The following is a 26,537-nucleotide window of genomic DNA, read 5'->3' as shown; positions in this document are numbered from 1 at the left end:
CTTCGTTGCGTAACGTGACCTTGATTACAATGACTGGTAACTAGTCGATAGCAAAATTCCAAATTTCATCAAATGTATAGTGGAGAGCATTATAAAATGTTGCAATTTGTCATACTTGCTTTAAGCTGTATTTTTGTAAATGCGGATCATCATAGTAAATCCTCCAAAGTGATTCTAATCCACATTGACGGATGCCGTTGGGATTATGTAAATGATTCGAGTCTGAAAGGTTTCGCCAAATTAGCTAAATTTGGCGTTAAAGCAGAATATGTCAAACCTGTTTTTCCTTCCAATACGTATCCAAATTCATATAGCATTGCGACAGGTAAGAAACTATTCTTAAATTTATTAATTGTAAAAAAATGTAATATTTATTCTAAAATATATTTATTAGTAATGATTTAACATCAAAATTTTCTTGTCGCTTGATATAAAATATGTTTATCTTATAAATGCATAGTCAATTTATATTTCCTTTAAAAAATAAAATAAATTTTTTACATTTCATAGCGTTAATGTCATTCACACTAACAACTTTTTTAATAGATTACAATATAATTGATCTGTTATTTTGAAAAATAATATTTCATTGAACTCGATATATTGATTGCCTCCGCATTGAATTTCAAAGGAAGTGATCAAAAAGCAATTTCCAATTGTCTCAAAAATTTTTCACCAATTTTTATCAGAAATTAAATTTGTTATAAATACCAAATGAAAGTAATATCAAATGGAAATTAACTTATATGTTAAATATCATTTATCATTTATTTATTGAAAGAAATCATCTTTAGTAGACGATTTATTAATTAAATTAATTAATATTTATTAAGTTATTAAATGAACTTATTCGTTGGGTTGCCATATGTCTCGATTTTTCGGGATTTTTTCGATTTGAAACAATTCGTTCCGTTTGAAAAATATTTTTCGAAATGTCCTGATTTGTTCATTTCTACAAAAAACCATGATTTTATTTTAAAAAGTCAAATCAAAATTGTAAGCGATAGTTGTCACGCAATAATAAATAATAAAAGGAAACGTGTGAAACAGTGAGAAATTTTTTATTTGAAATCATAAAAATATAAGCAATATTTTTCTTTTAATTTTAATTTATTTTTATTTTTTATTTAAAATATGAAACAGGAAAGATTACGAAATGGTAATGGATATTTCGTAATTTTACTAAGAAATATTTATTTTTAATTAATTGTGATTTAGTAAATTGCATGTTTATAATAAAATTAAGTATCATATAAGAACTGGAAATTATGTTACATTTAGATATTTCCAGAGAACTTTTTTAATCAGAAAAACAACTTGTTTTTTAAGAAATATTCTTCATCAATTGATAAGTGAAAAACTTTATCAAAAATCACTTTTAACACTAAGAAAATCATTCATATTAACAATAAAAAAGTTATTTTTGTTTTCAATTGATAGAATAACTTAATAACATTAAGTTAAAAGGATTTTATATAAATATTTTTAAAAATTTACCTTACTCTTACGAGTTATATCATCATAAATCAAATCATAAATTTTCGAGTTAGTTTTATTCTAAATGGTTTGGTAGAAAATCTTGAATTTTGTATTTTTATTAAAATATTATGCTGATAATTAAAATAAGCCATATCACACCAAAATCTCATTTATTTTATTAATATCGTCGACTTCTTAGTTCTCTTTATGGTTTATTTAGAGAAAATCTAGGTCTTAAAGCTTGTTAAACTTATATTTCGATTTTATAAACTATATTAATCTAACTTTTGATAAATTTCACAAAGACACTCTTTTTTAGAATTTCTTTCGAAAATAAATATCGCTATTTTTTGTTTTGTATAATATCTATTTTATGTGTATATATCAACAAAAACTATTAAATTAACACTAAGTAATAAGGACAAATGATATTATTGTTGAGTCAATAAAAGACATGTTAATTATGTATGTAAATGATATTAACTTATGTACGAGCAATTATTAGTGTGACATCGTCACAATGCCGGACTGCAATTTTTTAATCATATTTTTAATTAATTTAATTTAAAATATATTTTCTCCATTTTCAAATTAGTACTGTAGTGTCTTGCCCCTGTACATCATACTTTTCCTTTAACAATAGAGTTGTGCCTGTCATCTATCTAACAGCTTTCAGGGGAAAATATTTGAATTGAAATAACATGACTTCCGGTTTGTATCGGAAGTTCGTATACAGTTAATCGGGACCTCCTGCTCTTAAGGTTTCCGTATCTGTTCTTCCTCGTTTTTCGTTTATCTAACTCCGTCCTTGAGCTTAAGGAAAGGCAGACGGACGGACGGCAATGGGAAATATGTGACATGCTATGAAACATGTCATATATTCACACATTCCCAAACTTATGTAGCATATCTTTGATCAACCCTTAGGAATATTACAAAGCATGGGGTGCTGTAAGTTACATTATTTTATTAATTACCTGTATAAAAAACATAACAAAATGTATTGTAAACAGTACAGTTTGTTATGCAATTCTTCAGAAACAAAAATGAATCATTCTGTTACCAAAGAGTTGATATCAAAACACTATGCAATGTTTTTGAAAACAGCCTCACACCCTGTGACACATCATAATTATTATCTGCATACTCATCCTCGTATCTACATTATATAATTTATGGACAGCCCTTATGTTTATAGAACAGAATAATTTAAAATTAATTATATTGATTAGTTATGTGTGAGATAGATACTTGTGATAAAAAGTTATGGAATGTAAAAATTTTAATTAAAAAGTTATTTTAAAAAGTTAAGAAAATAAATTTTAAAAGATAAAATAGAACTGCATCAGTAACAAAACTAGATGTGTTGTCATTATCATCATCTGGAATAGGAATTGTTTTCGTCTCAAACAACTATGAACACAAAAGTAATTAGGAAAGTTTTTAATAAATATATAAGCACTCTCAAAATAGATGTAGATTACTATGAATTTTTAAATAAAAATAACTGTAAGTACTTCAAATTTTCGATTAAAACTTTGGAGTGAGAGAGAAATAACGGTGACACTTTTATTTTTCTGGAGTATGGTGTTAGACTTGTATGATTTGCAAAATATAGATCATGTCTCTTAGATGAAACTGACACTGATTGGCTATGTGTGACATTTTTTGATCATTTTTTGATTTTTATATATATATAAAAGTTATAGATTTTGAAAATATATAATTATTAAGTCTTTATAATTTTAATCATCTCCTCGGATGGTGTCTCTATCTTGTTGTAGTGGAGGAGCTTGCATACACCGATGACTCGGAGAGCTATGCGGCGGTAGCTTAGCTACTGGTATGGCCATCCTAACCGGACAGGTCAAAGAGTAGGTGCCAGACATAAAGAAACATCCTGGTCCTCCAGGTTGGGGGTTTCGACGATAGGTCTGCACCCTATCTCCGGTAAAAAAAAAAAAAAAAAAAAAAAAAAAGACACTGCAACAAAAAGCTCCAGGAAAAATCCTGGAGATCGGAAGGCGATGTCAGACGTCATAAGCCGAATATAGATAGATAGATAATTTTAATCATTAACCTTTGCTTTAATTATGACAGATAGTAATTTAATATTTTTTTACCTTTAGTTTTTATGCTTTTCCAAATTATTACAAGAATTTTTTGATAAAAATCAAAATTTAAAATCGTTTAAAATATTTATGAATGATCGCCGGACAGCCAAGCACAGTAGTTTTCGATCAGGGTGCCGCGAAGCAGGGCCATAACATTTCTTAGGTGTATTACTGAAAGTAAGAAAAGCGCAATAACGCTATATTGATCAAGAAGTGGGGTGCTGCAAGAAAAACTTACCAAGTTGACGGTATCACTATTAGAAAGAGATTGAAAAACGTTTTTCTAGTAGTGGCACTGCGTTAATGGCCTATCGGTTTAGGGACTTTTGCCGGATACATCCAGTCCCTTTCCCCTCCCGCTGTTCTATTATGCGTCTGGTCAAATTCACGATGAAAAGACTTAGTACCGACACGCAATAAGTGTAATATATACATATATTTATAAATAGTAAAATATTTTCAAAACAACAAATTATAAAAATATGCATTTCTCTTAAATTTTCAAACAATAATTCAGAATCGTTAATAGAAATACATATATGAATATGAACAGCTAAGTTTTAAGGACTTAAAATACTTTTAAAATATTACTAATGAACACTTTATGCTAATCATATGCAGATTAAACATTTTATTTGCCACAATATATATCAAAATATTTGTAACAAACATTTGTTACTTGAAATAAAGATCGTTATTTAAAATGCAGTACACAGAATAATTAATCGTAACATTATTCTGAACCTCAATTATTTACAAAATAATTTATTTTTTATGCACTTTGTCCAAACATAAAATTAGAAAAATTACACACCATTAGCATATTGTTCACATAGACAAAATCGACACCAATATTTACAATGTCTCGCAAATTAAATCAAATCTATATAATTCAAATAAGTCAATGTTATCATTTTTAAGCATCTTTTTCCTAAAGATTATTTCATTTACTGTACTATCATTATCACTTATCAAGTAGACTGTACTACAAAACATTAAAATAAGCAATACTACACAATAACAGAAAACCTAATAGGAGATTAAATATTTTCCTCTATTTATTTCTCATAAATTTATATATATATATATATATATATATATAAATTTGTATTGTTGTTAAAATTAAAAATTTTTATATGTGTTTTCAAATAACTTAATTTGGATTCTTCAATTGGAAATGCTAAATGTAAGTTACACAAAGGCGAAACCTTATATTTGCAGGATTGCAAAATTTAATTAAATTTTTTTTCATGTTAATTATTTTGTAGAATTAAAAATATTTCTCGCATTATTACCATAAGAATACGTTATGCATTATGTTAATTATTAGATGGGTGGATGGTCAGGATGGTCAAGGCAGTCAAGGCGACAACCGATCGAATCCGGCCGAGCCATCCCGAGAATTTCTTTTTCATATGTGGACAGGCCCTGTTCCTTACTATCCGGTCATCTCATTATGGGCCTGGCCGAGCCAACGATTGATATGAAAAATTGCCCTCAGAGAGCGAAAGAAATAAAAATGAAAAAACTAATTTAGTAAAAAGCAAATCCAATGAGCATTTTAGTCTAATCTAATTTTAGGTGTTTGATAAATGAAATTTGATAATCAATTAAATTATTTTCTGTATTTTAGGTCTTTATCCAGAGAGTCATGGCTTCGTTCAGAACATCATGTATGATGCAGAAAGAGAAGAGTTTTTCTTGATGCTTTATAATCCTAATTCTACTAACTCACATTGGTGGGAAAGTGCAGAGCCTATATGGGTAACTGCCGAAAAACGGGGAATTAAAACAGCTTTATATTGGTGGCCCGGAAGTGACGTGGAAATTCACGGCATACTACCTACGTTCCACTTGCCAAACCGATATACTACCGGAGGAGAAAATGTCACAAAAGATATTCAAAGAAAATTAGAAAACGTACTCAATATGTTCCATAGAGACGAGATTAGATTAGCTATGGTTTACTATGGTGCTGTAGATAACAATGGTTAGTATGCAATTATTTAAATAATTTATTTTAACCTAATGGCTAATGATTATTTAAACTATATATATATAACTGATTTAATCTTTCAAAAGATAATTATAAATATATTTATATACTGAAGACTAATACAAATTTGTGCTGACCAGTTGTCAAGCGGATAAAAGGCAGTGAACACTGGTACTTAATCACGAGTTTCGCGCCTGACTAATAGGTTGGCTGCGTGCAGATTTAACAGATATTGCCGCGTGCATCACCTAACTAGGATCAATTTCTTCTCGAATGGCATCGTTCTTGTGTTGCGTTTCCTAATCCTAATGTAAACTTTTATGTAAACAGTAGTTAATTATATTACTCACAATTATTCTTTACATAAAGACTTACATTGAATAATAATATATTATATGTAAATAAATAATACAATATAATACTATAAAAACTGATTTATATAATTAAATTTTTAATTAACTTATTAAAAAATCCTTATTGCTTTAAAATAAGAATTGTAAAGTAGTGACATTTAATAGGCAATAAAGGCTCGTCCATAAACGTCGTGTTTTATTTTAGCTAAAGTTTAAACCCCTCTCCTCCTCTCACTCATCAAATGTAGTCTCTAACCCAATCTCCTTAAAAAAAAACATGTGAAATTTTTAAGACTCCACCTCCATTTGGAAAAGTTCCATTATGCCATCGAAACGAAAATATGGTGAGGGAAACAAAATTTAGTAATACAAGCTGCACTTGGAACATATTTTTAATGCCCATGAGTTACAGCTTGTCCCATATTGGTTCTAATGTGTCTTAGATACGAACTAAACTATAGTTCGTTCCGTTATACAGTAGTTGTTCCGTTTTCACTAATTTGCTCCAAATCTTCTGGAAGATCCAATTCTCCTCCTTCCAATTTATAAAAATCCACTTCTCCCAATTTATAAAAATTTTTTTGACCTTAAGTATGATTAATTTGATATTAAAAATTATAATTTTCCATAGTCCGATTTCTTTAAAGTACAGAAATACAGTTTTTCATTTTTTTAAATAATTTTTTTTCGTGGTAAACTGGAAAATTATGCTTTAAGGGAATCGAACTTTGGAGAATAATTGATGATTCATTAATAGTTTTTTAACACGTGTGTTTTTGTACGTGCTGGATAAAAAGGATAAGAAGTATAACAAATAACGCTAAATTCTAAATGTGATTTTAATATATTGAAAACGCTGATTTGTGAGTTAACAAGTACACTTTTCAAAGACTGTTTTCTTGCAACATCAGTGCGTGCTGTATCACTCACTGCCATAAGAATTAGCGCATCAAGAAGGAGTTGTCGGAATAGAACGAATTTGTACATATGTGAATGTAACGATTATATAAGTAAGTGATTACAAAATGAAAGCAAAAAAGCCATTTATTACAGGAAAAACTACAAATGATACGAGGTTCTAGTATCCTGTTGGGCCACCTCTAGCGTGAATACACGATGTAATATGGGCGGGCATGGAGGCATACAGGTGCCGTATGGTGTCCTGCGGCATTTCAGTCCGTAGTTGCTGCAATTTGTCCTCTAGTTCGGCCAAACTCCTAGACTATCCAACTTGGCGTCCCAGGTAATTCTAGATATGTTCGAGCAGTAACAAATCAGGGGATCGGGCAAGACAGGAAGTGTGGAAGAGGCAATCCTGTGACACCTTTGCTGTGTGTGGTCGAGCATTGTCCTGTTGGAAAATGACTCTTGGAAGCTTTGCCATGAGAGGCAACACATCTGGCTGCAGAATGTCGCTAACATTCTGCTAAGCTGTCATGATTCATTAATCACTGCTTGAGGTGTCCGGCTGTCTTATGTGATGGCACCCCAGACTATCATACCAGCTACGGGGGCAGTGTACAGCTCCAAAGTGTGGGCAGGATTGAAGCGTTCACCACAGTGCCAAAACTGTATCTGGATTTGTCCGGTCGTCAGTGCCAAAACTGTATCTGGATTTGTCCGGTCGTCAGTGCCAAAACTGTATCTGGATTTGTCGCTGTAGATGATCCAGTTCCATTCAATTGCTGTCCAATCCAGTCGGGAGTGCCACCACTCTAAACGGAGGCGACGATGGATGGTGTCAATGGCAACACATGTAATGGTCACTGCGATACCAAATATTCCTTACCCAGGCTCCTCGAAATGGTATGTACAAACACAGGACCTATAATGATGGCATCACCTGTGTCCGGATGGCGGACAACGATACGGTCATCGGTATGCGTGCTTATCGGAGGACCCGAGTGTCCTCTCGGCTAGTTGTCTGCTGAGGGCGTCCTCAGCCTGGGCACCGTGTGTGCGAACTCTTTCTCGTCCACTGGTCCCAACACCTCCTCACAGTGTTGTCAGAACGGCCTAGGTGGAGGACTATTCGACGAGATGACCATCCGGCTTCTCTCAAACTGGCTTGGTTAGTTGTTCATATGGTCTTCATCTTTTTATAGGCCAAGGGGGCGCACTTTAATGCCCTCTGCCAGCATTACGCAATGAGCAATCACCCTATAAGTCTAATCATTTCTATATCTGCATGCATGCCAAGTTTCTCAGCGATACGATAACTCTAATTTTTATGGCAATAAGTGTATATTGTAGCAAAAATTATAATATATACAGTATATATTATACAGCAAATCTTCATTTAACGTCTTTTCGTTATAATGTTTTTGAGGAAAGAGATAAGCACATTAATTTTGTAATCATTTGCAATTATTGTTATTGAATTATAGTTAGTTCTTTATAAACGGTAGAATTGATTCTGCGAGATAGGAATTAAATGCTGGAGGTTTAAAACACCGTCCAACAGAACAAACTTTTGTTTTGTATCATTGAGTCTACGGTAGAATTGGTTTTGTTATACGTCGTTTCACTTAGCGTCGCAATTTCCAAGAACCTATCTGCGACGTTAAGTGAGATCTTGCTGTAGCTTGTATGCAAAAACATCTTATCTCACTGAGAATTATTTATTAACCGTAACGAACGTTTTCAACCTGTTCTAAAGGCCATCTTCAGGTTTTTAAAATCAAGGAATATTGATAACTGTTCTTTTTTGTATAGAACAGTTAAGAAAACATTTTAAATACAAAATTCTTTGGAATATTGAGCTATTTGAATTCAAAGAATAAATTACAGTAATATATATATTATACTAGCTGACCCGGCCACGCGTTGCTGTGGCTCAAAATGTATCTATTATAAATGTATAACACTTCCCCCGTGGGGGGAATTTCAAAAAATCCTTTCTTAGTGTACATTCTCTTGACGTACCCTATTAAAACGCAATCAAAAACGCATCTAAAATAGTATAATAAAAGCCGAGTTCTTCACAGTAAGCCTTAATCCCGTCGCTTTTCCCGCTGGGGAATATCGAAAAATCCCTTTTTAGTGTATATTCTGTTGACGTAACCTATTAAAACGCAATTAAAAACGCAAAAAACCGCATGTAAAATAGTATAATAGAAGCCGAGTTCTTCACAGTAAGCCTTAATCCCGTCCATCTCCCCCCACTGGGGGGAATTTCGACATGTATATTATATAAAAACACGTGCGTATTCGAATGCAACGTTGTGTCAAAATTTCAAAGGAATCGGTAGGAACAAACGAACGTTATATTTTATTTATACTTATATTATACGTTATACTTATATTATACGTATTATACGTTATATTAAATATTTTATTTATATAGATAGATAGAAAATGATCTGCTTCAGTCCATTCTCACAGAAAAGCATAATGCCTGACAGAAAAGCAAACTTAGTTCGTCGGAAGGTAGCGCCATCTGTTGGACATAAAAGCCTTAATTTATATATAAATATATTTTTGAAAGGGGGGAGATGGTGTAGGGGTATGAAAAATAGATAGTAGCCGATTCTCAGACCTACTGAATATGCATATCAAATTTGGTAAAAATCGGTAAAGCCGTTTCGGAGGAGTACGGTAACTAACATTGTGACACGAGAATTTTATATATAAGATTACTGTAATTTATTCTTTGAATTCAAATAGCTCAATATATATATATATACATACAATTTAAATAACAAAATAATAAAATAGATAAAAAAAAACGTTGGTTAAAGGTTAAAAACGTTCGTTACTGTTAATAAATAATTCTCAGTGAAATAAGGTGTTTTTGCGTAGGTTTAACATAAAAGCAATCGTTTCACATTTTACAAGATTTTTTTATTTAATCAAGTCTTACGAAGTCTTTCGGACGTTAAGGTTAACAATTCTATCACATGCGGAGTCATCACAACTTGTCTAACACGGATCACTTTTCAAATATTAATAGTGGACTAGTAATTAGTAGTCGTTGACCACCCTCTCTTGAGAGAGGTCAACGATTACTTTTGCTGGAATTACTTCATCCCTCTTCCGCAATGGTCCCTTCTTTCTATCGGACCATCGGTACGGTGACATTGGAATTGGAAAATCCAAGGTTACCAGCCTGCACAAAATATGTTTTAAGTGGTTTTCGAGGGTGCCGGGTTTAAATATTTGGTCCGTTTTTCTCGAAATTCCTCGATTCGTTGTCAGATGACCATTTGATATTCGGCTGTAAATGGAACAGTTTCTTAGAGGTACATTCGTATTTATATAAATCAAATACTATAATATAATATAATAGAAGGGTTAGAAGTACGAAAGAATCTACTAATCTTAATGTTTGTTGTTATTTTTTGCCCGAGCAACACCGGGCTCATCTGTTAGTGTATAATAAAATAATTAGTGAAATTAACTTTGTTCTGTGATTCATAAAACAATCACAGACCAACACGGGCGTCCGCAGAAAATTTATTTATTTTCTTTTACATTTAATTGGAACTGTCGATGGACAGTAGATTTCCACCCCACGTATAACAAAATTATCCAAGATTGCAATAAAATACAATAAAAATTAACAACAAAAATAAATACAATAAAAATTATATAACAAGAAATGTATAAAAGAGAGAGAGAGAGAGAGAGAGAAAAAAAAAGGCAAAATGATATAAGGACAAAACAAAATCACACATTGTATAGAAATTGTTGGCATAAATGTTTGTATTTTGTAAAGTCGTGATGAAAGTGATACTCAACAGAAGACATGTAATCGATGGAAGAATGGAAAGATAAAAGAAAAATTTATGAGATAGCAATAATCGATAAAAAGGAGTATGTAGACATGATAGCGATCGCGTTTTCTTGGAAGGAACTTTCAGTTTGAGCCAATAATTGGATATTATTCCATTAAAATATTTATAAGTTAAAATACGATCGAAGTATTTGACCCTTTCTTTGAAATCAGGTAATCCAGTCTGACTCTTGCGACTTCGACATTATTAGCATATGGTAGATAGCAAAATTTGTTCAGAAGGAAATATACTTTGTTTATTTCATTAATAACTTTGTCTAATACAGAGGGGGCAGTCATTGCTCAGATTGGTAAGCAATAGTCTTCCAATCAGAGACAACACAACAGTTTTACGAATGTTAATTCTTAGATTTACTTAACTAAAAGCTAAAGATAAAATTTTGAGATCGGTTTGTAAAACGTTAGGTCGTAATTTAAGAGTTTTATATCATCGGCATAAGCTATACGATTAGATTTAATATTATTAAATAGGTTATTAATGTATGCAGAGAACTTATATTTTCCATGGAAGGTAAAGCTTGGTGACAATAATTACATCAATAAATTTTTATTTAATTATATAATTTTGGGGGTTTTTCACAAGTAGATTATAGAATACAGTATTGCATAAATACAAAAAGACAGACAGAGCGTGGGTGTCAGGTTACATATCTCAATCACTTTTACGATTATAATTTGTAGAATTTTTTATTCAATTCCAGGGGAGAGCAAGTGCCCCGTTTGTTCTCCTCTGCGGACGCCCATGTAGACTAAGACCGTTTACACACGAATATGTAACTTTAATATGAAGGCAATGCTGTTTTTTTAATCTAAAATTATTTGTTAAAATAGTAAGAATTTTAAATTTAATGATCAGATATTTCTAATTCCAGGTCACAATAAAGGACCAGATGCACCGGAAACAAGAAATGCTCTGAAAGAAATGGATAAAATTTTAGATGATCTTCAAGGTCAGATATCGCAACGTGGACTTGCTAATCAGGTTTGTCTTACATAACCTTTTTAAAATTATTTTCAATATTTAAATTTATCTGAATGGTAGACTCGCCCACCAGGAAATTCCCGATTTTCTGATGGGCCATTTATCATATGCATTATATTTCACTCGAGAATACAGTGCTTGTATTTTGGTATTACCTTCGGGTAGTACCAAAATACAAGCACTGTCTATTATACTATATTTAATAAAAATCTTATTCTAACTCAGGCCGTGAGTGGTGGTTTCGTAAGTTCAGGCCGAATGTCTGTTCCTATGGGACGTACCGTACAGTACAGTACAGTCCCATAGGAACGGACATTCGGCGCTCTACGATGAGCATTTTGTAATTTTTAATTTGAAAATGACTGATCACAACTTGGGCCGTAGGCTGTCAAGATGAGGCTCGTATTAGACTAATGCTCGGTACTTGACGGCCGTCTCTAAAAAATCAAAATAGTAAATAACAGTTACAAGAGTAGTTTCGGAAACAAAATATATTTTTATATTATATAGTTATAACCGGTTCCTGTTTATTTCCAGTCTTCTATTTGATTCTTTAATTTCTTATAAGCGTTCGTATATTTTTGAAAAAATATCTGATAATAATTCATTAACTGAAACATTACATAAAACGTCACAGATCCTGCATGTTAAAAACTCTTTTTAAAGAGCAGCATCTGTTAACCTGATACAGTATAAGCATACCATCAAGAAAAGAGAATTTTTTCTTGAAAATATAGGGCTGTCTATAAATTACGTAACAAACAGATGGATACGTGAGTGTGCATATAATCGTTACGATACGTTACAAGGAGGTGGGTTGTTTACAAAAACGTTAGTAATGCTATGGTCTAAACTCTTGGTAACAGGATGATTCATCTTTGCTTCCGAGTAGTAGTATATGCGAACCGTACTGTTTATTTCACTGCTTTGTATACGTTATACATGTAATTAACAAAGTAATTACATAAGGAATAATAAATAATAAAATAAAGACAATTGGGGGATAACGCAACGTTACGTAATTGTAGGGGGGTTGAATGTACGGCAACATTACGGAGAATAGGTGATAGTTGAAAAGTATACAAATAGCGTTATGTAATTTATGGACGATTCCTTTTCTTTTATCTCTTCTAATTTCTAAAACACTCGTTGAAAATATAATTTGATTAAGTTTTAAATTGAATTGCATAAAAATTCTTATAATTCTCAGAAAATATTTCGTAATTTTCCTAGATAATACTTCATGTTATACATCTAAATTTATAATTCTCGTTGTATTAGAAGTGCATATCAAATTATCAGATAAATAAACGCATTTTATTTTAAAGAATTAATGTAATAATTATCAAATATATTACATTCTGTTTATATAGGTAAGCATTGTCATCGTAAGTGATCACGGAATGACCAATACCGGTCCGGGATATGTAGATCAGATTAGCTTGGAACCGTTTGCCGATGATATCAAATATAGCTTATATAAAGGATCATCTAGTATGATTCTGCCTGAAGAAGGAAAATTGGATAAAGTAAATATATACTTTTTCTTGATTTCTATTTACTTCCTACTTTTTAATAAGAATGCGTTAACCGTTGATTATTTTAATATTTCAGCTGTACAATGATCTAAAACAAGCAAATATTAAAGGATTGCAAATATTTAAGAAAGAAGAAATTCCAGAAAAATATCATTTTAAACATAACAAATATGTTTTGCCATTATTTTTATTAGCAGATAAAGGATATTTTATTAAAGCGGTAAACGATAATTGTTTCTTATGTGTTTCTTATCATTACATCAGTAGTAATAAATTTCTTTAAAAGCATATTTTTGGTTCATATTTTTATAAAAATAACCAAATTAAATTATTTTAAATTTTATATTGAAACTGTGAAATATTTAATTGGTTAAGTTTCTTTTTTATTATTCAGATAATTACTTTATGTTGTTATTTCATAAAAATACGTGAAATAAACATAGATATTTACTGTATATATTTTATATATTTCAAGCTTAAAAAATTAATATATTTCTATTCCTTTCTTTCTTTATACAGCTTTCTGATTTTAACAAAACCCGAACGACATCTAAACCCATTATTTATGGTTATCATGGATATGATCCAAACGTCGTTGAAGACATGAGAACTATATTCTTCGCTAGAGGACCAGGTATATGATATGTATATTTTAAAATCTATTCAACAAGTAAATTATGTCTTTTTCAGTTTATTTAAAGTTCTAGTTTCTCGAAATCTGACTTTCTTCAAAAATACACGAATGAATCTGTAACAAGTATATCTATAATGCTAAATATTTAATAATGCATTATAAATTAATTTATTACAACATTAAATTTCATTGATGTAGTGAATAATTCGTCAATGTTTAATTTTATAACTTTTCATTTATAATTAGACCAGCAGATGAACCCGGTGTTGCCCGGGCAAAAAATAACAACACCAAAGATTAAGATTAGAAGTACGAAATAACCTTTTAGATAATTTATTATATTATAGTATTTGATTTATATAACTACAAAGATTATCTTAGGCAAGGGTATCACATCGAGTGATCAATCTAACACATTTTAAGAAATCTTTAAATTGTGTACAGTAGAGAATTTTTAAAATGTGTTAGATTGATTGCTTGGTGTGATAAACCTTTACGTAAGATAACCTTTGTAGCTTTATAAATCAAATACAGTAGAACCTCTATTATCCGGACTAATTGGGGATGAAGGTAGTCCGGATAAGGAAAAATCCGGATTATCGAAAAAATAATAATTGACAGTGCATATAGCAGACATGGGCAAATGCGGCTCTTGCTGAGTGTTAATTTCTGTTTTTTATTATTATTTTTACAATTTTATTTTTATAATTTTATGAAAAGATGTTTGTTAAAAATATTAAATATTTGTTTTATATTATATTTATATTATATAATAAAATCGTGCGCTTTACCATACTATGCGCCACGACAGTACAGAACTGCGGCTCCCATGCATTTTGCAAAACCTACATTTTGGCTCCCACTGAACTATTGCTTGCCCACCCCTGGCATATAGTACGAATAATTTTTATTTGTCTAGATTTACATATAGCTTCAATATTAAATTATTTTTTATTAAGAAATTCAATTAACAATTTTTGTTTAAAGCTAGCTGTTCTTTTTGAAGCTGCTAAATCGCGAATACTTTTAAAACATAAGTTGTCCTATACCACTTTCTACTGCTACTGGAATTTACTAATGGTCTTTTCAAAATTTTGTTTCATGCATTCCATCACGTACGTACATAAACAGTGTCGCAATTTGCCAAGTGCAAATCAGCAAATTCGTACAATTTTTATGTTGAACAATCCGGATAATCGAAAATCCGGATAATGGAGGTCCGGATAATCGAGGTTATACTGTACTAAAATATAATAAAACGAAAACCATATACTTTGGTTATTTCAGCCTATCATTGTCACGATACTTGGACGGTACGAAATGGCACACTTTCAATGATCAAGTAGACAGCAATTGAAAATATATCTTAAACTTTTTCACATATTATATTTTTTCCTAATGTTAATTCTAAGAAACTGTACCATTCACAGCCGAATATCAAACGGTAATCTGCCAACGAATCAAATTTCGCGAAAAACAGATCAAACATTTAAACTCAGCACCCTCCAAAACCACTTAAAAGATATTTTGTGCTCGCTGGTAACCATGTATTATGCAATTTTCTTGTTCGAATGCCACCATACCGCTGGTTTGGTAGAAAGAAGGGCTGTTGTGGAAGGAAGTTGGAAGTAATTCGACCAAAAGTAGTCGTTGACCATCCTCTCTCCCGGGAGGTGGTCAATGATTACTAATTAATACTGGTCTACTCAGGGGCGGATCTAGGTTTTTAGAGGCCTAGGGCTTATTGAAGTTCAATGGGGTTTCATTTTTTGTTAAATTAAAAATCTTTAAATTGGGGTTTAAAATTCATTTTTAATAACATCAAAATCAGAGTTGAATTACAGTAGAAAGTCGTTAATCGGAATCAATTGGAGACTGGGGTTGTTCGGATTAGTGATTTGTTCCGATTACCGATTATGTACGAAAAAATACATTAACCTGTCCGATGTTCAAATTTTTCTCCGTTGCGTGTCGCTTCGTGTTGAATTTTCGTCGATTTTAAGCCTAACGAAAATTTTTATAATAATAATCGAGGCTATCGTATCGTTAAAAATTATTTCTTCATTTTGTACAAACAAAATAAATATATTGAAGAATATAAAAACATGAAAATTATACTTTAGAAGTAAATCTAGTATCAAAAACGTTCGATTCAGCACGACACAGTCCGACTGAAAATTGTTCCGATTACCGGCGATTCCGATTACCGGAGTTCCGATTAACGACTCTCTACTGTATATTTATTTATGAAATGGTGTTGAATGACAAACTTTATATCTTATATTAAAAAAACGTAAGCAATAGAATATAAAAAATTTATGACAACAATTTAATTTTTGTGGGCCCTTGACACTTGAGGGTCCAGAGCTTAAGCCCTATTAGTCTCTACGTAGATCCGCCCCTGGATCTACTATTAATATTTGAAAAGTGATCAGTGTTAGATAGGTTGCGATGGCCCCGCATGTGATCGTTGTTGCTAACCTTAACGTCTGAAAGACTTCATATGACTTATTTAAATATAAAAAGTCTTGTAAAAATGCGAGGTTAATTGCTTTTATGTGATAATAGTGTTTATATTTTTGCAACAGATTGTATAAATTATTTGGGATGTGTGTTCTCGTAGATATCGCGTTTATAGAAAAATTATTGGGTTGCAATTTGAAAAAATTGTAGACAGAGGCGTAGTTAGGGGGGCGGTGGGGTCGGGCCGCCCCGGGTGTCACCCGTGTAGGAGTGACACCCGGTAGGCCTGTACCTAAAAAAAAAAAAAAAAGGTCAACGGCTCGCCTCCCATGAGTTTCTTCACCATGAGGAGACGCCACGAGAGCTCGCACCAGCTGAAAATCTTACTATGATTTATTCTATAAATCTAAACTCATACGTCGCGACATCGCATATTCAATATAGCGTTCAAGTTGCTCGAGTGCGAAGATATTACAATTTAACAGTGTTTTATAAAAGAGTTAAAAAGGGTGACACCACGATATCCGCACCGGGTGTCACCCATGCTAGCTACGCCACTGATTGTAGAGCTATAAATTTCCACTGTCTGTCCTTTAATATCGAGAAAGGAGTTAGATAGATGAAAGTTGAGACCACATATGGAAAGCTTAGGGCAGTAGTTCTAGATTAACTATATACGAACTTCTGGTTTGGACAAGAAGTCACGTTACTTTAATTCAATATTTTCCTCTAAAAGGAGTCAGATAGATAACTGGCACGACTCTATCGCTAGCAGGAAAATATCCTCTTAACAGTGGAACAGTCGTACTCGGCTCTACCAGTTAGTTGTGGAGATAAACCGTGGGAGTTTTTTTAAGAATTTTCCCACGCGTTTTTCTCGTTTCCGTTTAGGAAAAAAAATTTTTAAACAGTTACGTCTTGTAAAGAAAAAATCGTTCTTTATTGTCACATAATTTTTTTATATACGAATTTTTTTCGCGGTAATTTTTTGCTAAAATTTTTTTTTTCAAATTTATATTAAATTCTTTTTTGATTTTCCATCCGATACGATTTTTTCAAAACTTTTGAATTTATTTTCAATTTTATAAAATTTTTTAAAGTTTTAGGCATTTAAGTAATGACGATTTTTTCCAACCTGCGAATCAAATTCAAGAAAATGTAATTGACAGTTAACGAATTTCATCCACAACAATAGAAGACGTAAAGGTTGTTATGACTACAACTGGCGGCCTTTCCCCCCAGACTGAAATGTGGGTGAAGGTCGTCTCGTGTTCTACTTTCTGTAGAAGTGACGTAATCATTGTAAATAAAAGAAAATTTCAGTATATCTTTTATTTAAAATTTTAAAATTCGTTGTTCAAATTTACACCGAAATATTAAAGCGGATTAAAATATTAGAATTTTGTAAATAAACTTACTTCACATATAATAAATTTAAATGAATTAATCTATAAGAAACAACAAAACAATAAAGAAATGTAGAAATATTTTTATATTCATTTTCACATTTATAACATATGTTATCGTCATTGATCGATATTTAATTTTAAAAACAATTTTCATCATTGGCATGCATCAGAAAAAAAAATGCACAACTTCCCTAAAACACACTTCATTGAGAAGGTCCGCTTCACTCTGAAAAAGCCGACAGTTTTATGTCAGAAATCCAACGTGTGACCTACTTTCTCTAACATAGTAAAACAAAGTAAGTTACAGTACAACAATACACATAAACATAAATAAATTAGTAGCCCAATAATACATACTTTCATGTAAATCCATATGTTATATCCAAAAGTCAGTTTTCCCAAATTGTTGAAAAATAAATTATTTTCAACTTTTCTTTTTGTAAAGTAGCATATTCTGAAAAACAAGTTCTATATTCAGAGTAAAATTTCCACCTTTTATCCGTTAAAAATAACGCAAAATGTACGAATCCACGTAATAAAAAATTCTCGCAGTGAACTTCGAAAAAACCAGAAACACAGATACACCAGACTCCACTGTACAAAATTTTCCCACGAACTGATTCATATTTTAATGCACCTGTGAATAATTTCATCACATGACGAAAAGTTTTTGAATAAAAGCTAAAAGTTTTTCAAAATTCTTTCATAAAATCCGATGAATTTAATTAATACACAATAACTAGATCTGTTTAATAAAGATTAATAATTTTCCATTATAATTATGCAAATAAGATATAAAAAAGATCATCGCGCAAATTCTCCCGCGAACCATGGATGACTCTTACGTCATCTGGATTGAAGTTTCCTGCAAAATACTGAAAACTTTTATATAATTATTTTACTAATCCAGTCAAATTTAAATAATATAAAATGTCTAGATCTGTTTAATAAAGATTAGTAATGTATTATCATTAATATGCAAATTAGATATGACAAAGATCACTGTGGGAAAATTCCCGCCAAGATAAAAATAGCTTTCGGTCACGTGATCACCAAGAAATACGCCTTAAATTTAATGTTTGTGTACAAATTAATACATTTTAACTAATGTCATCGTTTAAAATTTAATGTTTCTGTAAAAATGAGTAAATTGTAACAAATTTCATCAAAGACAACAGAATAATTTTCAGCTTATAAAAACTCTACAATAAATGATTATTTCTTCGAAAGACGTCGATATGCACGAATAAATAATAAATATACAATAATGCTTTTATCCATTTTAAGTGGATATTGTAAAAATTAAGCTATTTAATTTGTTTGGCTTTTATAATTTAGTTTCCGAATATTTTACTGTGAAATTCCATTTAGTAAACAGAAACAAAGACAAGCTATTAGTTATAAACAGGACAATAGAATAATTTTTACGTAAATTGAGTGAAAATAAAGAAAAAAACGAATTATATCAAAGATGGGGACAAACAAGCTTACATCCCTAGAACAGAGCTTATAATTTGTTGTCAATTTCAGCCTGTTCCTACTTTGACTGTTTTCTGTTGGTAAAAACTTATTTTTTTAAAATAAAAGTACTTTGTTGTTAGTGAAGAAAGATAAAAGTATCGAAATATAATATTCAGAATTAAAAATATTGATGTATGTCCATATTAGAAATGTATATTTTTTTCCGATATTAGAAATAATATCACGAGAAAAACATTATATAAATGAAATACGGCCATAAACAATTTCTTTCTGTCAAATAAATTACGGATTAAACGGGTTTATTTAGAAAAATTCAAACGCGAATAACTGACTTTAAATATAGAGAGGATACAGTATGCTTGTTATGTGATAGTATCTGCGTTTACAAATTAACAGAATTTTCCATTTTTTTTTTTTTACACATTATAATCTAGGAAAGTATGTTTAATAATAAGACATACTACAGAAAGGGTAAGAAAGGAACGTCAGTCATTGTATCTAATGTATTATTGAAAGTTTCATTCATATAGATAATTAATTTTATCAAGATACATTTCTCCAGAAGAAAATTATCAATATTTCTCGTAAATATAAGTAAATTTTATTATAATTTAGATAAAAACTCATTTTTTCCCCACGCATGGCTTCTTTCCCCTCCCTCTTACTCCTATACTTGGAACATTCCATTTCATAATTTGATGTAATAATAACGTTTAAAATGATTCTAAATAAAATATTGACACTTAAAGTAGGTTAATATAGGCCTATATTGTCACGAGTCTCAGGTGTATTCATAAAAATGTAATAATCTATACAATAATACTTTCTCACATGCTCCATGTGTTAAAGTTTGCAGCTGTAATTGAAGTAATATATAAAGAAACAAAATGTTTATATTATCAATAGTTATAAAAGATATCTTATTTTCACGTAGAAAAACAAAATAAGACAGAAGAAACAGACAATCACACGATATCTCTATCCAGGACATTCTATAATTGATTTCAAATTTCTAATGTCGACATACATGAATATTTTTGTGTGTGTGAATATTATATTTCGATACTTTTATGTTTCTTCACTAAGAACATCTTAAAACATTAACTTTTTACCAACAAAAAACAGTCGAAGTAGAAACAGGCTGAAAATAACAACGAATTATAAGCTCTGTTCTGGGGATGTAAGCTTGTTTCTCCCATCTTTGATATAATTCGATTTTTTTTCTGTATTTACACTCAACTTACGTATAAATTATCGTATTGTGCTGTTTATACTTAATAACCTAACTTTGTTTCTGTTTACTAAATTGAATTTCACAGTAAAATACTCGGAAACTCTAAATTATAAAAGCCACACAGATTAAATGGCTTAATTTTTACAATATCAATTTAAAATGGATAAAAGCATTATTAAATAATTATTATTTATTCGTGTATATCGACTTCTTTCGAAGAAATACTCATTTATTGTACGGTTTATGTAAGCTGAAAAATTAAATTTTAAACATATTTCTTGGTGAACACGTGACCGAAAGCTATTTTTATCTTGGCGGGAGATTTCCTAGTGACCAATCTCATATCTAATTTGCATATTTGTAATAATATTTGTGATAATCTGTATTAAACAGATCTAGACATTTTATATTATTTAAATTTGACTGGATTAGTAAAAGAATTATATAAATATTTTTAGTATTTTGCAGGAAACTTCAATCCAGATGACGTAAGAGTCATTTATGGTTCGCGGGAGAATTTGCGCGATGATCTTTTTTATATCTAATTTGCATAATTATAATGGAAAATTATTAACCTTTATTAAACAGATTTAGTTATTGTGTATTAATTAAATTCATCGGTTTTTGTGAAAGAATTCTTTAAAACTTTTAGCGTTTATTTAGAAACTTTTTGTCACCTGATGACATTGGACAAGAGCATTTTCGTTTTGTTTATTGTATTCGACAGTTCGCGCCAGATTTCGTAAAGTGCGGTTTAATAATTCTGTTTCTCGTTTTTTGGAAGTTCACTGCGATAATTTTTTATTACGTGGATTCATACATTTTGCGTTGATTGCAATGGATATTTTAAGGCATAAAGTTTACTGTGAATTACTTCTAAATTCAGAAAGAAAAGTTGAAAATAATTTATTTTTCGACAATTTGGGATAACTGACCTTTGTTTGGATGTAAATGAAGGCATGTAAATTTATTTGTGCATATAATTATCTAGTTCTAATTTCGAAACATTTATGGCATTTAGTGTTTATAAGCGTGTTATTTAGACATGTCTACCAATTTAGTGCTAAAACGTAGAACTACGTCAAAGAAGAATACAAACTTTAATTAGCAAGTAGTATCTTTATTAGAAAACTTATTTGTTTGTAGATTTTTTTACATTTAAAGTGTAATTAGATGAAACTAAATGGATGTGAACATAGAAAGTAGAATATGGCAAGACTAATAGATAAATCTATTATTACATATTACTCGATCAGAAAAATTTATACTTGAAGAATTTTGTTTTGATAATTATTGCCTAGGGTTTATGTCGAAAATATTTTTCAGTTATATTTGTAATTACAGTTAATTCGAATAGTAATGGCGCTTAAATATTTACAGAATTAATTGAAGTTTTCGAATTTTGTTTTGAGGAAACTGAGGAAGGCAAGAGTATCTACAGTTGTATAATGAACTGAATTTAAGTAAATTAGGTGACTTTGTATGTTTCGATGTAGTTTTTTATAATATTACGATATACGAACTTTCGATTTTGTAAATTGTATTATACTAAAAAATAAAGTTTTTCGTTATTCTCCTACTTAATGATGTATTTATAATGTTTCTGAACTAAATAATACTTATTAAATTGAAATCCGAGCTTTACAAAGTACTATGAATATTAGAGAAGACCGTTTTACTATAAACTACTACGTTTTACTACAGCTTACTCCAATGTTGATTCTACGAAAAGTAGGTCAGACAAGGACCGTTAGACTAATGACGTAGGCTGTTTACTTTTTCCGGTTGCATCGGTGCACTCCCGATAGCGTCATTTACAGAAGTCACACCTACTTTTTTCTGACGCGAGCCAATTAGGAATATTAATTTTTTTAACCAATCAGATGACGGCGGGAGATTTAAATTCGATTTATGTCGATAGATGGCCGTCTAAAATTTCATATTTATTTTAATTTTCTTTCTTTTATTGTAAATTCTCGAGAACTAAAGGATATTCCAAAACAAAGTTAGAGAACCCAACTACTCGTGAAAATTCTACGACTTCACGAAATGGTCTAGGTATTTTATAAGAATTTTTGAACGGCTATTTCCGTCCTTCACCACTGCCACTCGATCGCCTTGGACGGCTATTTCCGTCCTTCACTGTTAAGAGGATATGATGTACAAGGACAAGACACCACTAAAAGAATTGAGATCATTGTGACGAAAAGTTGCAGCCCAGCATTGTGACGATGTTACAATAAATAATCGCTCATTAGAATTAGTTTGGTTTATTTGATTACGGCAACGCGAGGGGATGCCACCCAGGAAGACTTTTTCGGGAAGCTGGATCCTATTTAAGTGTTACTAACATGAAGAAATCCCGGAAAACTATGTACATATATTAAACTATAGTACAAAAGTTAACAAGCAGAAAAATTCTTAAAGTTTTCTGCTTTCTTGTAATTATCATTTTATGTACTTTAACTGTAATTATAGAATACAGTCATCCCTCAGATATCGCGGTTAATAGGGACCAGAACCGGCCGCGATAAGTGAAAAACCGCGAAGTAGTGTCACCCTCTCATTTTTAACGCGATCGTCGCGGGCAGCTTCGGATAGAGCTGGGGTAACTGCAGGAGGTGGCGTAGAGGCAGCAGAAGGAGTTTCTGCAAAACGTTTTCGGCACACAAGGAACATCGTAATGGGGAGTTGTGACCGTTGTTTTTTCTTCTGAGCAAAGATGCTCTTGTACAACGCCATTACACCGTCAATACGGTTACTGAATTCTACGGCTCTGACCATGTTGTCGTCGATTTCTTGGGCCAATCAGCTAACGAGATTCGTCTAGGAAGAAACATCTAGGCCAATCAGCTTGGCCGGATGGCCGAGCGGTCAAGGTGGCAGCCTACCGCTCTGGGGGACCCGGGTTCGAATCCGAACGGGTCGAGAAATCCCCAGGAATTTTTCGGGGGGTGGTCCGTTCGAATATGTTGGGCCCCGTCCCTCACCACCCGGTCGCCCCATTGTGGGCCTGGCCGAAATCAGCTTGCGAGATTCCCGAGTCGGGAGGGATATCAAATGGCGGGATGCTAGCCAGCCAATCAGAGACGTGGATTTTGAATTGTTTGGGCACTACCTGCCTTCTGCTAGCGTGCGAGCAACTTTCGCGCCATAATTCCTCAATTTTGAGTTTTTGATGAATATTTTTGAACAATCCGCGATATACTGAGGCCGCGATAAATGAAACGCGAAGTAGCGAGGGATTACTGTATATAATATTATCGTTCATTGATTTATGCACTGTACTTTTCATATTCAATGGATTTAAACCATTTTGATCAAACTCAAAATCATCAATTATATTCTTATATACTATTTGAAAAGTCTAACTGATAACAATTAAAATACAATAATACAGATTTTGGTAAGTTATACATAAAAGATATAGGCCTAAGTAAAATATATTTTATAAATGTACAGTACCTTATACATGCATTAGAACTTGTATAACGTAATATAAATATTATAACGATAAAAAAGTAAATATTTATTATATATATATATTATTTCAGATCTAAAGAAGAATTATCTTTCGCCTCCAATTGAGAATGTAGACCAATATAATTTAGTTTGCAAGCTGCTACAAATGGCACCTTTGAAAAATAATGGTTCTTGGGATAGAGTAAAAGATATGCTAGATGAACTTCCTAATTCTGGATCTACTATTAAACCTTTATTTTTATTAGGAATTATATGGGTGGTGAAATTTATATTTTTCATTTAGAGATAGTCTTGTATGCATGTATTTAAGACAATATATTGATGTATAAACAGAGAATTTCTCGATAGAAATGTTTTTCCTATTTTGTTGTTAAATTCTATCGTTTTTTCTTATGAATTTATTCAAAATCAATCTATATTGGAAGGCAGAAAGCACATATTACAATGAAAACATCATCTCAATTTGATATGATTTTTTAGTACATTTCCGAAGTACATTCAAACCTCTTAACAACAGCCGTTGTTCGGAAAGTAGTCGTTGTTTGGAGGTTATTTTATATGCACTTCAAAACAAAACGACTGCGAAGAAATGCCGCTATTTAAAGATGGTTTTTATTAGAGGTTTTACTGTATTTTAAATATTCTAATTAATCTGCTTTTAAATACCCATTAATACATTTTAAATACATATGTACATTTTTAATTTTAAACTGTATATTGTCTCGAGAAACTAATATAAAGTCTAATATAAATAATCATGAAGTTCATTTGCATAAAAAATATATAATTTATGTATATATATGTATATTATAAATAAGCTATGTATATAAAAATAGCAATGTATTTTAATCAATAAAAAAATATTGAAAACTTTTAGCAATATATTTATTATATACGAGTATATACTGTATATGTAAAAGAATAAGCATTGAAAAACGTCACACAGAGGCAACATTTCATCTATGGCACGTGATCTATATTTTACCAATCATGTAAATCTAACATCGCACTACAACAAACCGAAAGTTCTCCATTTTTTGTCTCTTACTTCGAAGATTTAATCGACGATTTCAAGTATTAGATTTAAAAATTCATCGTAATCTGCATATATTCTGATAATAATTATATATTTGTTAAATGCCTATTTTCCTAATTAGTATTTATAGGTGTTTAAGATGTTTCTTCTTAAAGATTTCTATTTCGCTTAATAATAATCGCAGTGCATTACACTGGTTCTATTTTATCTTTTAAAATTTACTTTCTTAGTTTTTTGATTAAAACTTTTACATTCTACAAGTTTTTATGCTAATTCTCATGCATAGCCAATCAAGGCCCTTAATTTAAAATAACTTTTTATTTTATTAACACATATTAATTTATAAATAAATGGAATACAAATAAATGGAATACAAATAACAATTCAAATTGCAACGTAAAAGGAATTTAAAGAAGACTGTATCATGTATACAGGTTATTAGAGTCGTGATTACGCTGCGCACTCACTAGTAAATTAATATAACAAAATTGAATAATTTATAATAATAGTTTTTATTAATGAGTTCAATATGTAATAAATTCATTTCAAACTTTTTGAATCAAAAAATGCATAACAGAATCATAGAAAAATAAACATGTAAGGCTCCCGAAGTGGCCGGGATCACACATACAGAAAAGTGAAATTTTGGTTTCTTGTGTAAAAGAAAATATATATATATTATATATATATATATATATATATATATATATAATAATTATATATTGTAAAACAACAAAAAAAAAAAAAAAAAAAAAAAAAAGAAAAAGGAAATTAGAAAATTTCATGTCCATAAAAGAACACGTTTGTATAAAATTCTGAGAAAGATGTACTTCTCAAATTAAGACAAAAGAATCATGTGATTCTTAAGATCGAACATCTTCGATAGGGATCGAATTGTCAGTCGGTGTTGACTCATCCCGCGATCTGGGTTCTGATCATATTACATTTCGTAACGAGTGAAGACCAATTGGAAAGCGGAGGTGAGTTGGAAACGACCTATCAGAATGTTCGCTCTGGGACCCAAAACTTATAAAACGGGCATTTTCAAGGACGTGGGGAGCTTCTCCCCGTTTTCCTATTGTGTGGCACCATACGTTGAAAAAGATGCAACGTATGGTTATTACATGGCAATACAAGCAATGGCACAACTAAGGGGGTGAAGGGTGGCACCCTGGGTGCCACCCTTCAGCCCTTAGTTGTGCCATTGCTTGATTTATATCAATACTTCAGTTTAGTAACATAAACTAATACTTTAATTTGTGAATTTACAAATTTGATGTGTCCGGAAAACAATAAAATTTGCAATAATAGGAACAATATTATTTCGCACTCAATATAATTGAAATGGTAGATTGACAAGGTTAGCTAAGTCTTTCTTTTAATTTCACTTTTCCTGTAGTTTCTAAAAAACAATTTCATATATAAATTTTGTCGTGGATGTGTTCTGCTCAAAGCACAGCGTGTAAGTCTTTCTTTCAAATAAAAAATGCATCATTCGTCCTACCAGTAATAGCACGAGGTCCACCAGTAGCAAGCTGG

The 26,537-nt window shown here is 31.1% G+C and overlaps 1 protein-coding gene across 1 annotated transcript; it reads left to right on the top strand.

Annotated features, from left to right (window-relative positions):
• LOC136972625 (glycerophosphocholine cholinephosphodiesterase ENPP6-like) lies at nt 1-24,712 on the top strand. Its single transcript, XM_067267219.1, has 7 exons — nt 1-325; nt 5,227-5,583; nt 11,610-11,719; nt 13,093-13,248; nt 13,334-13,477; nt 13,777-13,891; nt 24,034-24,712. Exons 1-7 carry the CDS (start codon nt 73-75, stop codon nt 24,243-24,245), a joined length of 1,347 nt encoding a protein of 448 aa, XP_067123320.1. The 5' UTR covers nt 1-72; the 3' UTR covers nt 24,246-24,712.
• Nucleotides 24,713-26,537: the final 1,825 nt, after the last annotated feature.

Source organism: Centruroides vittatus, unplaced genomic scaffold (assembly GCF_030686945.1).
Source record: "Centruroides vittatus isolate TY-2023 unplaced genomic scaffold, ASM3068694v2 contig_299, whole genome shotgun sequence".
In the NCBI taxonomy this organism is placed as follows: Eukaryota; Metazoa; Arthropoda; class Arachnida; order Scorpiones; family Buthidae; genus Centruroides; species Centruroides vittatus.
The sequence above is the reverse complement of the archived record's forward strand: the minus strand, read 5'-3'. Positions and strand labels throughout refer to the sequence as shown.

What these genes read in the sequence shown, in the direction of transcription:
- LOC136972625 (XM_067267219.1), top strand. Translation starts at nt 73, where the DNA reads ATGTATAGTGGAGAGCATTATAAAATGTTGCAATTTGTCATACTTGCT. An exon ending in TTCATATAGCATTGCGACAG is followed by an intron (nt 326 to 5,226) that starts GTAAGAAACTAT and finishes TCTGTATTTTAG; the next exon opens with GTCTTTATCCAGAGAGTCAT. An exon ending in AAGGATATTTTATTAAAGCG is followed by an intron (nt 13,478 to 13,776) that starts GTAAACGATAAT and finishes TTCTTTATACAG; the next exon opens with CTTTCTGATTTTAACAAAAC.